General features: G+C 39.7%; 1 protein-coding gene across 4 annotated transcripts in view; it reads right to left on the bottom strand.

Moving 5' to 3' along the window:
• Positions 1–5,563: 5,563 nt before the first annotated feature.
• The window catches only part of CLCN4 (chloride voltage-gated channel 4), a 42,563-nt gene continuing 34,739 nt past the window's right edge, over positions 5,564–13,387 (bottom strand). For all 4 annotated transcript variants that reach the window (XM_064646574.1, XM_064646576.1, XM_064646575.1 and 1 more), the window contains exons 11-12: positions 11,239–11,455; positions 5,564–9,716 (exon numbers count right to left, since the gene is read on the bottom strand). In XM_064646574.1, the coding sequence (XP_064502644.1) occupies positions 9,626–9,716; positions 11,239–11,455 (308 nt within the window). In that variant the 3' untranslated portion in view covers positions 5,564–9,625. The remainder of the gene's footprint in view (positions 9,717–11,238; positions 11,456–13,387) is intronic.

The following is a 13,387-nucleotide window of genomic DNA, read 5'->3' as shown; positions in this document are numbered from 1 at the left end:
GGGAGAGCTTGGTCTGTCTTAGCCTCCTGTCACCCACCTCATGCCTTTTGGCCTCTCCCCAGCCTGAGCTGGTGCTCTGGCACTGCTGGATGTCACAACCTACTTACTTTCAGGTAAGTGATCCAAGGAAGAAGTGATGCCCTGGAAAAGCATCACCTGGTTGTAACATCCTCCTCATCATGGAGGTCTCAGCAGCCACAGCTTTGTCTCTCAAGGGACTAGCCCAACCTTCAGGCCAGGAGCAGAGAGAAAAGCAGTCTTTGCCCATCCTATTGAAGATGAGCCAGAGGAATGCATGATGCTGGGTCTCAGTATGCAAAGGGAAAATCTCCAGCCTAATTGCTTCAGAGGTGGGAAACTTCCATTTTGTCTCTGTTCCCAAGCCTGGTAATATATTGTACATTTAAGAAGAGTAAGTAAAATACATAATCAGAGTTGGGAGAAAGGGTAGGAATGCAGAGTTTCCTTCTCCTACTAACTGCAGCAATTTCTCTCCTCCCTCCTGCCTTTCCCATGTTAATTTTGCCAGGGTTTGAAGGATGGTGTCAGCCTCCTTAAAAATGTAGTGGTGGAAAGACATGAGCCCTCAATTTCTGCTTCCCTGCTCAACTTTCTAAGCACCACAGCACCAGAAGCATTGCCACAATTTCTCAGACATTTTTCACAAGAAAAAGAGCAAGTGCTCTGAGACTCCTGTGATCACCAGTATAGGGAAGAAGTAAGATTTTAAGGTCTTCTCTGGCATTTTTCAGTAGCTAACATCAGCTGTAGCCTATTCTTTGCAGTGGCTATAGTAGAACCTGTTCCTTAGCACTTAATCCTCATTATACTTTTAAAAGGATATTTAAGCACCTAACTTGGGGTTGTAAATTGCACAGAAGCCTAGAGGTTACATATGGCAATGCTGCCCACCAAGGAGTCTATGCTTTTTTTCAACATCTGACCAAATGTTTTACAGGGAAGGCCTTTTACTCAATTCTTTAATGTTGTTTACATATATTTTAGAATTGTCATTGCAAAATAAGACCTTTCAATGTTCTAAGGGCCCTTGTGCATTCCCTACACAGATTTTGCTATGCCGGGGGAAATGCTTATGCAAATAGCAATGATGGTAAAGAAAGTGGAAAGAAAAATATCAGGTCAGGAGAACAAAACTACATTTCTTCTAGCTCCGTCAGCTTGGCTATATTTTCTTCCTGACAGCAACTTTGAAAAGGCAAAGGAATTCCTTCAACCAACTCTTCCTGTGACCTAAATGCATAATTGATGAAAATGTATTGGTTACATGAAAGCCTTACAGAAACCACCAGGAAAGCATTGCAGATTATTTTTTCCTCCTTTTGCCACTATGTTTTTACAGATGTGATATGTGGTTTAAAGAGCCAAAGCAGACAGTCATGCTTTAGCCCTGCCAAATAGTCCAAACAAAGAAAAAGGTTTCTGTCTTTCCTCTCCCTTTCCTTTTCCCACCAGAACATATCAAGTTAAAAAAAATAGATTTTAATTGGCATATCTCAGAAAATTCATGAGAAAAATTACACTTTTAGAGCAAACAATTGTACAGCTTTGCTTCCTGCAAGAATCAGAAGTCAGTGGACAGCAAGGACACCCTGGTGGCCTCTGTCAACCTGAGCAAGCTGGTGGCACTGTTGCTGCCTCCCGGCCATGCCGAGGACTGGAATGCCACCTAGTGGCCCCCGCGGCCCGAACCCATCGGAGCTACTAAATCCCTGCTCATTTTTATCCTGACGCTGATTAACAAATATTGCAGCTGAATTTAGACCCTGGAGCAGAGGATCACTAAATACCTCGAGCAATCGGTGAAGCACGGAATGGAATCATAGAACCACAGAATGGTTTGGGTTGGAAGGGACCTTAAAGATCATCTAGTTCCTCTGAGACAGCCGGGACCAGACCAGCTTCTACTAGACCAGATTACTCAAAGTTCATTCATCCAAGCCTTGAACACTTCCAGAGATGGGATATCCACAGCTTCTCTGGGCAACCTCGGTGCCTCACCATCCTCACAGTAAAGAATTTCTTCCTAATATCTGACCTAAACCTGCCGTCTCTCAGTTTAAAGCCATTACTCCGTGGAGAGTGTTTGCCCCAACATGTTGCAGGGGTACCTGCAGTGTTGTCTGCTGGTTCAGAGGCAGCACAGATCACCCATGTGCCACTGCTAGCTCTCCTTATGCACATGAGGACTTTGGCCTCTCCCAAGTGTGCTCTGGTACTTGAATACCTTATAACTGATAATATCTTCCCTTTGAAGCTCACAGAAAATCTATATGTAAAGACAACTATGAGGCCCTTTGGGCACTGCAGGAAAGATATGAGGATAGACTATGGCTGGCTGCTGTGATAAAATGCCAGCCTATTGTGCTCAGTGGAGATGGAGCTGTGGTAGACACAACAATGGATTTGCTTTTCATCGATCTGAGAAAGGCCGACTTTGTGCATCTGTAAAAAAATAAGCTTACTGCAGTTCCTGGTGCAGCTGTGACATGTGATGCACTCACTCACTGAATACTCCTCCCCTGACAAACTGTGAGCTTAGCAGGAGGGAGCAGTGGGAAGGAAATGGCCAGACAGACTTTCTGAGGACCAGTTTAAAAGTCAGTCCCAACAGGGTGGATCCTCAGCCAAGTATCACAGTTCTCCACCTTTTTCCTCTGTGCATTCCTGTTCCCAGAGCCCCACAGTGCCAGGACAATGGAGATGGGAGGAGGCAGTGGTAGCAGCGGCCTCCAGCTCTGCTGGGGAGGAGGTGTCTGCACTGCTGCTCTAACTCCTGTTTGTATATCACTGTAGAGCCCCTGGTATTTCTTGGTGTGCCAGTGGTTTGAGGGAAAGGAATGGTGTAGAGTAAATTTCTGTAAGGGAATGAGAAGAGAGGGCTCATCCTTTTGTGGAATCACACTGTGGGATCCGCAGAAGAGCTGATCCTGTATTTGTCTATGAGCAGCTGGCCACCAGGCAGCCACACGTACTCCACGCTGGAGCCGCTTTGCTGTAGGAAAACATTTTAGTCTTGCCCTTCACTCCTGTGTCTATCAGCCAATCACAGCTACTGCAGTTTTTTACACTAGAGAGGATGGTCGGTGTCAAGATGCAGATGTGAAGACCTCACACATCCTATACGATGTCTGGTGTAACTCTGGACACCTAAAATAGGAACTGCAGGATCTGGTTATCTTGGTGGAGTGCTGCCTGTTAGAAACATGCAGAATTAATGTGTATTCTACCTTTCCTCTCCACAGGTTGTCCTGGGCTGAATGTCCATCTGCATCTCACAATGCCTGAGTTAGGCACTTACACCACCCACTTCTCACAGTTCCCTCATTTCCCTGCACATACAGACTTACTTCCCTTAATATAAAGTCTCCATGATTTCAGCAGGAAGGCAGATGGCAGGCAGGAGCCTTGGCTTCAGTTCTTGCCTCTCCATCCAGTGAGCAAACATAACCGCTGCTAAGAAGGCTGTTTTCATCCCTGGCCTAATGTATATGTTCACAAAGAATGGAACAGCTTTAGTAAGAGAGGCAAAAAAACTTCATAGTCTCATGAATGGGGCATTCTCCTGAGAAAAAAGGGATCTTGGCAAAGGAACAATTCCTCCTCTCCCCTATATTATTGAAGCTTGAACACCAAGAAGGCAGAATTCTAACACGGAGCCAGAAGAAGAGCAAATAAGACAGTATATGTTACTGTGGTTTGTATGTACCAGACCATCAGATGAGCAAGATGACCTCCGGTTCTGGTCCCTCAACAGCATGTCTTTCACAATTCACCAGTACTGAATGTTTATACAGTGGAAATAATGCTGGGAACTAGACTGTAGCTTAGCTAATGACTTTGTTCCTGAAAAATTTGCATTCTGTGCAGAAGTTCCATGTGAACAGAGAGAGCAGATGTGTGGATTTGTTTGTGGGGTTTTGGGTTATTACAGAAAAGCTGCAGGAAAGAGACAGAATGGGTTGGGGCTAGAGGTGGAACAAGGAGAAAAACAGGGAAGTGAGGAAAGGAGGATGGGATGAAGATGTTGGTTACCTGCCTACCTGGTTATCCTTACACAGAGGGAAATCGGGTACTCTTTCAATGGTGCCTGTTTATCTGGTAAGAGACAGTGTGGCATGGAGAAATTTACTCAACGGGAGTTTCTGTAGCCATCAAATATACAGGGATTTCTGTTACCTAAACCTGGCTTTAAAGAGAGAAAGGTAATAGTTTCAAGTGTGTTCCCACAGGCTTGGAAAGAAGAGGTACAGAGGAGATTATGATTTATTCCTTGTCTTCCTGTGACTAATGCTTTCTAGTAGTGTTCCTTAAAAGTTGAAAAGGGGCCAAAATATAATTCAGAGTCAATATTAATTATCTGTGATGTGGAAAAATGTCAGTCAGACCATTTATACCTTTGTTCTACCTGTAATTATAGTACCACTTGAATTAGTAAATTGGGAAATAAATAAATAAGATTATGAAACAAATGCTTAAATGTAGGAAAGAGATTAAAAATCATGAATTAATAAAGTAATCTAAATGATGATTGATCTCAAGCAGTGACTGAATAGAAGATGGTTAAATATTCTGGTCAATGACAAATAGATGTTAGGTTTTAACTTCACTTACATGAAGCTAAGTACTGTGTTCAGGCTACAGCAAGGCCTAAAAATGTGATGAACCCCCCAGTATGCTAATTACAAGACTATAAGCAGAAGCCTAAGTTCCCTATGACATTCAAGATACAGAATCTGCATCTCAACATGACTCAGAATAGCCAACTGAGTTATCTTTAAGTAGAAGTCTACAAATGCTTGTAAGACAATGCTCCTTCTGGCTTGCCAGAAAGACAACTAAAGCAGCAGTTAGCAAAGAAGGAGCTGTACCATAGTAACTAATTGAACTGCACAAGACCTGTATTGTGTGACTTAGGACATTGATCTAACATTATAACTGGATTCCAGCCCTACCAGGTTCAGAGTCTTTAACCATGAGGCTACTGTAAAAAAGGAAAGGACTGGTGATGGCACCTCCTGTGCTTTGGTTTTTTTCTGGAGCTCACTACTACCTAGAATTTATCTTCTGACAGAGATTTAGGGGATGTTTCATCCAATTAAATGGGCATGATTGAACCTGTCACTTTAAGTCTTTGATCTTAGCTCTGAATTAAAGCGCAACTGAAAAATATATCCAAAAGTGAAACCATAGGGGCTTTGCAACATGTAGTTTTAAAGAAGTTTCATGATTATTGTAAACAGAACAACCTAGTAAGATAACTCTTTTTTCTTCTCTTTTTAGATATCTAAGGGATTTATGATGCTGAAGTAAAAAACATTTTTTTCTGAAAATAAAACAGCCAGCTGTCAAGGCTGATTCTTTGAAGTCCACTGTATGAACTTTACTAACTCCTTACTTAATGTTACCTAACCCATAACTGAATTGGATATCCTGAATCATTCATCAGGCTTGAGTTATCCCTATAGGTGGAAAAGGAAACATCAAAATCATACAGAAGCATTAAGTGAAATACTTCTCTAATTAATAAGATGACCAAAAAATGTTTCCAGTACTGTCAGTTTTATTTAAAAAATAGAGTCCAAACATCATTTTTATAAGGTGCAACATACACACTGTTTTCTACAATTAAAAAGAAAAAAAACCCAAAACAACAACCAAACAAAAAACCCCAACAAATAAAACCAAAGCAAAACTGTATTCATAATTATAGTGTCATTCCAACACGGAATCCACGAATTTCTGGTACTTCTTAAATATTCTTTTTCTGCTTCATCAAAGCGTAAGAATTAATAATTAGTATCACTGTGACAGCCAAAGTGTCTGTCTAATGTCTTTCATGTTCTGTACTTTATTATTAAACTTTCTGGTACAGATTGCTTCAAGTACACACCAGAAGCTAAATGTAACTGAACACAGTTCATGCAAAACAAAGGTACAATACTGAACTTGCATCATTTAAAGGTTTTCATTCTCTTGTTTAGTTCAACACTTTTGAAGGCCAACTGCTTGAACACAAGGATTGAGTTGAGGTTGCATGAAGTGAGCAGTATATACTAAAGTACTTATGTAACTCAGATTGATCACACTATGTGACTATCTTGAGCTCTACAAATTCAAATATGTAGTTAAGGCTGAGATCTATGTCTCTTGGAGTCTATTCAGTAATTTCTGAGACATATTTAGGAATACAGATGGAAAACAGTGACTGATAATGGGCTTGTTATGGGGAAATAAATCATTATATCATAACTGCATTTTTTGAGAAAAGTTTGTTATTCATTTATATTAAGAGTGTTTTCCTTTCAGACACTCATGTGAAGAGCAATGAAGACTGTAGCATGGAGGAAGTTTTCTAATTAGCAAAGTCTATCCAGTTTCAAAGCCCTCCGTGTCATTCTGGCATCAGCCTCGGCCTTGATGATAATGCCAAGCAAATTAAGTTAGCCATGACTGTGCCATTTCTGGACAGCTAGATATCAGACCCTGCTCTAAGGGGGTTTAACATATTTTGAAAAGACACTGGAACAAGGAGCAGCAGTACACAGTTACATATCTAAAGGTTTTTCCCTTGACTTCTTAGATATTTTAAAGAATTCCATCTAAAAATGAACATGTTTGATAGAAGAGAGCTGTAGACTCATTTACCTGCTTTTTACTTGAGTGATAGTCCCAGGGTCAAACTGCACCCACAATAACCGCATAAATCTCGATTCCTTCTGTTGTTGATTCTTACAAACCACCATGCCATTTTTTTGGATCCTGTTTTTAAGCCCTGAGGGCTCCTCCTAAATAGCCTATTAAGACAAGGTGACAAGCTATCACAAGGGTGACTCTTGGTTTTAGTAAATCAGACCTCTGAGTACTAATGGGAATTAACCACACAAGTTTATGCCTATGGATAGCCACTGAGTTTAAGCTGATAAATTAAGTATGTGGATTCCTATTCATAGCCAGATTAACCTCAGTTAGGCAACTCCATGTCTTTTTCTCAGAAAATTATAATGATTTTCAGTGTTGATACACCATCCTGGTTGTTCTTAGCAAAGATAGCCCTCAGTAGTATGGATGCTCTTCAGAGGTAGCCTTCCATGAACTACATTATAATGCTACAAGGACTGAAATTTCCTTCACTAACAGAGAAGACTTTAGACCTCTGCTTTTACCTGAAGCCTTGAATTTGATTTCAAATAGTAGTTGAATTCACTTACCAACTTACTTCTCTTGGCTTATGTACAAAAGTATTTTGGATTGCTCAGATGGGGAGAATACACTACATAAACATAAAGGAAGATGGAGAAAGTGTTCATCAAATGTGTGTATTAACATCAACAGCTACAAATGTGGAAAGTAGAACACAGTTCTACAGTTTTAATCTAAGAACAAGATTGCTCTCAAAAGTCAGCCTATTCAGCTTAGTCCAAATCCCTTAGATTCTAGAAGTTTTGGGTAGAAACTGACATTTGTACAAAGCCTCACTTGGGTCTAGTTGTGGTAATGAACTGATTTTATTTTATGATGGCATCTCTGTTCAAATGAGGGAATCCAGTGTTTATGAGCTTTGTTGTTGACTTGGTTGGTTTTTTATGAGTTTGACTGCTCACAGCTTCACAGAAAAACATAAGAAATAACCATATTATGTTGTATTTCCTATTTTCAGAAGGAAGGATTTGCTCAGTTCTATAGTTCATATAGTTTTAACAATATCCCTTTAATAATACATTGTACTGCAGATGTTCAGTTAACAAAAAGTATACACTGAAATATTTATGGGCTTTGGCAAGAGCTATATAAATTTATGTCAATCTGTTGCAAACACTATTGTTAAATGGAGTACTTAGCAGATTAAAATTATCCCTTTACTTCCGTTTCTTTTACTTCAACAATTTGGGCCATACTACATGTGAATGCAGTGGGACACATGCCAGAAGGAAGCAGGGTCATGGGAGATAAGAGGAGGAATTTGTGAATGTAACTTCAGCCATCTAACTCAGGGTGCACCTGACTAGTTGTCTCAGTTCAGGGACACAATAATCATGTACCTTGCCTACATGTTAGACCAACAGTCTGGGTTTGGTCTGGAGTAAGCAACAGGTTGTTCTGGCATGAAAGGACATGGCTCGTCTCTGTCCATGAAGACCATCTGGACACAACCAGTTATCTCTATGAATTTGAACAAAAATACAAGAGGTCGTAGATGCCTAAATGAAGGGACCAGACTCTTGGGAGATCTGAAAGGGATTCAGGGCATCCAAGTTAGGATGCAACCTTTCCCCAGTCTTTAATCTCATAGCTATAAAGCAAACGCTGGGCAGTGAACTGAGAGTACAATTTGGTATTCTGTTATTGAGAGCAGTATTGACTAAAGGGCTGACTCTCTGTATCTCACATAGGACCAGAACAAACATTTAGGAAAATTTAGCATTTTTACCTGAGTGACTTAGAGTTCCCTACCAGGGTCTGTTAAATATTTTGCTTTTGGTGCAAACAGATAAATACTTAAAGCTTTGTTATCATCATTTGCATTCTCAGTCCCTCTGATCTTATCCAGCCATAGTGCTGTAGAGAGGAATTCCACAATCCTATGACTGACAGATGGATAAAGAGTAGATCTGTTACAGAATAAGTGCCAAGAAAGAGCAATGACAAAAAGGACCTAAATGGAGGACCAAGAATCAATGCAGAACTTCATCAGTTTGTGAAAAATGATGATGTACACAAGGAGACAGGTGAGGTATTCAATCTCTTGTCACTAACACCGATGAGAGATGGATATCAGCATCCTTTTAGTGCTTTAGAAAATTCCTTCATGAGTTTCTATGTTTTACACTAATTTTGATAGTACCTGTATGCAAAATTGCATAGAGAAAAAATAAATCCTTACAAATAAGTCACATTTTAATACTAGTAAGGGGAGTTGATTGAGAGAAATGCTAAATGGTATAAAATTCAAAAGACTAAAGCAGGGAGCAAGGGACACCACATTTAAAAGTGAATTGAAGTGTACTCTTACTCCCTTCTGAAGACTTAACTCCAGTCTTAATTCACTTAACATTTACAAGATAAATGAAGTTGACAAAATCTTTCCTCTAAAAATATGACAATTTTTTCCCTTATGAAAATGGTATAATTCAGTAGCAAATAAATAGCCATGATTTCAGTAACAAAAGCAACTGACATTACTCAGTATACACTCTCTAGCTTGGAACACAGACCTTTACCTCTCCTGGGCAGCTGGTACATAAACAGTGTCTCCTACCCTTCACACCTGCCTCACGAGTGACTGTGAACTTGAAGCATCCCACTGGTGCTCCTGGCTCTTTGTCTCTAAGCACCGCATCACTTACACCCACCAACACTCCAACTGAGCTGTTGGGAATCTCATTAAGGAAACACAGCTTGATCTCTGCAGCTGCTCAGAGCTTCTAAACTGCCTTCCTCATTAAATAAGTGCTGTCCTGCATCCACTCCCTCTGTCAGAGGCATATCAGGCCATTCCTCATACACATTACCTTTTTCTTTTTAAACAAGATGAAACACCAAACATAGCCTTTGTGTTAATCTAGAAGAGATTCCTTTGGGGTTACTTTCTTCTTCCTTTACCAGTCTAGTTAAACATGATAGATTCAGGGTCCTGGTTTGCCATTTGAGCCATATGTCTTAATACATCCTTTTTAGTTATGATACCCAGCAGCCTCCTAGAGGAGAAAAGGAAAGGAAAGGTCAACAATCATCTCATTTATCATCCAGGGTTTTTTTTCTGTTCAGCTGCAGGGACATTTTGTGAGTGCTTCCATATAGCACTGTCCATCTCATCCATTCCCCAGTGATTACCTTTTTATAAAAGTATTTTCACCTCATGTATTTCTACTACTCTGGTCATGATAATAAAGTGAGATACTTTGGCTTGTTACCTCTTTTTGTTGGGAACATGACAGAGTGAGGAGCTACAACAACTAACATTTTGTGTAACAAAATAATGAGTTTCCTTAGGCTCAAGCTGCAGAGGAACAACAGCACAAAATGAAGGCATCAGTGCTTGGTTATACACAAAGTAAGCTAAAGCACAGAATTTCTGAAGCTCTTGCTGTCCAACAGCATAATTCCTTCAAATTTAAAGGGTAATTTCTCATTTATGTGTACCTAAATGTACTATACCCATCAAGAAAGACATGGCCTATGGGATGTCTGGCCCCAACAGTCAAAAATTTCATAACCCTCAGTATTCAAGGGCTTTTACTTCCAGTCCTTGAAGAGCATTAGGTATTGAATTTTGAAACAATGTCATCGTTATAGTTTTTCCACTTTTCATTTCATGTAAGTGCCAAAACTCAAGGTCAAAATTTCCAAATCCAGGCACCTAAAATCAGGACCTAGATCTGCATCCCAATAATGATTCTTATTTTCTTAATGTTGAGGACACTGCATCAATAATAACAACTGACACATGATATTTTTGCATAACAAAAAGTTATCTCGACAGAAGAATAAATTTTAGTCTTCCATATTTGAAAGCGATGGTTCTGGCTTTGTTATCCTGTTCTAAAGTTTCTTCTTACTACTGGATCCTGGGATGAGCCACAATGCCCAAATATCTCAAATCCCATTGGAACTATGGGATGTTATTTCTACTCCACATGGTGCAGCTTTTTACTCTCCTAATTTCGTGTTTGCCCACCTCCTTCAGCTGCTTTTTTTTGAGGGCCTTTGGTTTATATGCCTTTTCATTATCCCATAAACAAAATTGAATAGATTAATTTTCCGCCAGGGACACCTTTATCACACTCTTCACAAGCATCTAATCTAGCTGGATGTCTAGAAAGAGACACATTCTTTCCAAACAATACTACTCACCAGATCTGCCTCTGTTGAAAACTGAGTGATAGTGGGATTCAGAACAATTTATTTTGTATTTAAATTTACTTTATCTAAATACACTAAGGATTTGGAAGAACAGAATGAAACATAAAACCCAGCAAACACCATTTTGGTTCTGAGTTTGACTTCTTTTGCTGCCTTGGAGAGACTCTGGGTGATGTTCCCTTATTCTTCCATTCGTAAAATAAGAAAAAATAAAAATATTCACTTGACTGTCTCAGAGGTGGTGATTAATTAGCCACCGTCTATACTTGCCTTTAAATAACAACAATGGTGGTTTTGTTAATGCTGAAGAAAATCTCCTCAGATTCTCTAAGTGTGCTTGACTCAGCAACTACTCACCCACTGCGAGTGACAAGACACTGCCGGAGTCCAAGTTTTCGGAAAATATCTACCACAGTCTCCATTGGTGTGTGGTCAGTGACAGTGAAAGGGCTCAGGTTGAGAATACGACGCAGTTTCAGTGGATGGGGACTGTTGGGTGGCAGTTCTGGGGGGTCCTCAGTGAAGTACACGATGGAGTTGCTCACCACCCCATCCTGACGCTGTCTTGCATTCTCTGTGCAACAGAAAGATCAACGTAGACAGTGAATTAGGCTTGATAACAAACAAACAAAAAAGTCCTCCTTTGGAATGCAAAGGTAGTATTAGTTTGGTTTTGTCTTTAACATACTTAATTCCCAGAAGCTGGGGTTACTGAGCAAACTTGAATTTCCTTGAGACATTGCTCCCTTGAAGCAAATATAAGTGATATTTTCACAGACACTTACTATTCCTTGGTTGGCATAATGCTTTTTCTGAATAAATATGCAGTTCACTGCTTTCACGAACATCACTAATCCAATTTCTGTCAAACTCAAATGACCATATGTGATTTCCTCCATTGTGAGAATCGTGAAAGAAATTTTATTATATGCCTGAATGAGTGGATTCAGCAGCTGTTGTGTATGGTCCCAGCCGGCTTGGAGAAAAACTTCTCAGTGGAGTTGGGAAAATGTGGACATAGTGAATGGATTTATGAATGCAAAGCTAGGGAACTACAAACTCACATCCCAGGGATTTGGGGCGGCGTGGTATTGTTCTAAACCAGCACACCTCTCTGGCATGCAGAATAAATTTTGTAGGCTTACTCTCAGTTCCTTAAATAGAGTTTGCATATATAGATTTTAAAAGAGAAATGAAAAATACTATCCTACTTAAAGGAAAACAGTAAAGGGAGGAACAAAATATAGGGATAAATGAGTTTGATACGTTTTTCTCAATAGCACATCTCTGACCACTTTTAAAAGTTCAAAAGCTATCATTAATACTTTGATCAAACTACAAAGTGAACATCACCCTGCATCTGGAGTTTACGCCATCAGTATAAGCCTTTTACTTTAAAGTATGCTCCAAGAAGAATTCTTAGCATGGAAGTAGTTTATTTTCTTTGTAGCGTTTACCTCATTTCTACTCAACACTATAGGGTATAAACAATATATGAGACAGATATCCAAACAAGAGACAACTTCTCTCTCCCCAGAATAAGCATATCACATGTTTGGCTCTGTGGGTTTAACTCTGTCTCCTTTTCCTTTTTTTTTTATAAATTCTTGTAAATAGTTAGAACTACTATCTTTGATAAACACAGGTTGCTTCTGTTCTTAAGAGATACAGCAAATCAGATATACTCAAAGCATATGTATATATTCTTGGAGTTCATTGCCATCAATCAAAGTGCAGAAACCTGCTCCTGTGACTTGTAATGTGTAGACAGTAATTGTTTGCAACATATTCCAGCTGCAATTTTTTTTTATGTTTAACGATCATTGTCTTGTAATATTTCTGGAACTGGAGCAGTGCTGGCTCAAACCTAATATCAGCACAGTATATGATTTTCAACCTTCTCACCCTACATATTACAAGCCCTATTGCAATTTATAGAAATGATGCTAGCTTTGTCTCAGCTTGCTTTGATTCATACATCTAATTTCAAGTGTGAATATGCCTGCATAGTTCTTTGATGTATGATCTGTGCCAAGAGGTAACATTAATCAAACTGAAGGTAACTCCCACCTTTGATAAAAACCTTTGACAGCAAGGTATTTCCTTCCCAAAGCTGCACCCAAAGAAATAAGGCCAAGCGCTTCAGTTACCACATTGCTGTTCCCAAGACAGCAATGACCCTGAACAACAGTGATTAGCCAAAGCCATGATTTCACTCTTCCATGTCAAACATCTCTCTGGAGAAATTTGAACGATGTAGTACTACAGAGTAAATTCAGTGGCATCAGAAAAATGGTGGATTTTGTACACAGTCTCACTGGATGGGGGAGTAGGAGTAAAGTAAAACAGAATGGATCACTTTTGCAGTCGGTGGGTAGGAAAAGCAAATACAGATTAACAGAAAGAGCAAAGCAAATGGATGACGATGTCTAGTTTCAAAGAGTAATCGATGCAGAAGGCTCTTGTCGCAGCTAGAGAGTGAATTAGTTCTCCCAAATGTGAAACA

Source organism: Pseudopipra pipra, chromosome 2 (genome assembly GCF_036250125.1).
Source record: "Pseudopipra pipra isolate bDixPip1 chromosome 2, bDixPip1.hap1, whole genome shotgun sequence".
In the NCBI taxonomy this organism is placed as follows: domain Eukaryota; kingdom Metazoa; phylum Chordata; class Aves; order Passeriformes; family Pipridae; genus Pseudopipra; species Pseudopipra pipra.
Note: the sequence above shows the minus strand (reverse complement) of the source record. Positions and strands in the feature narration are given on the sequence as shown.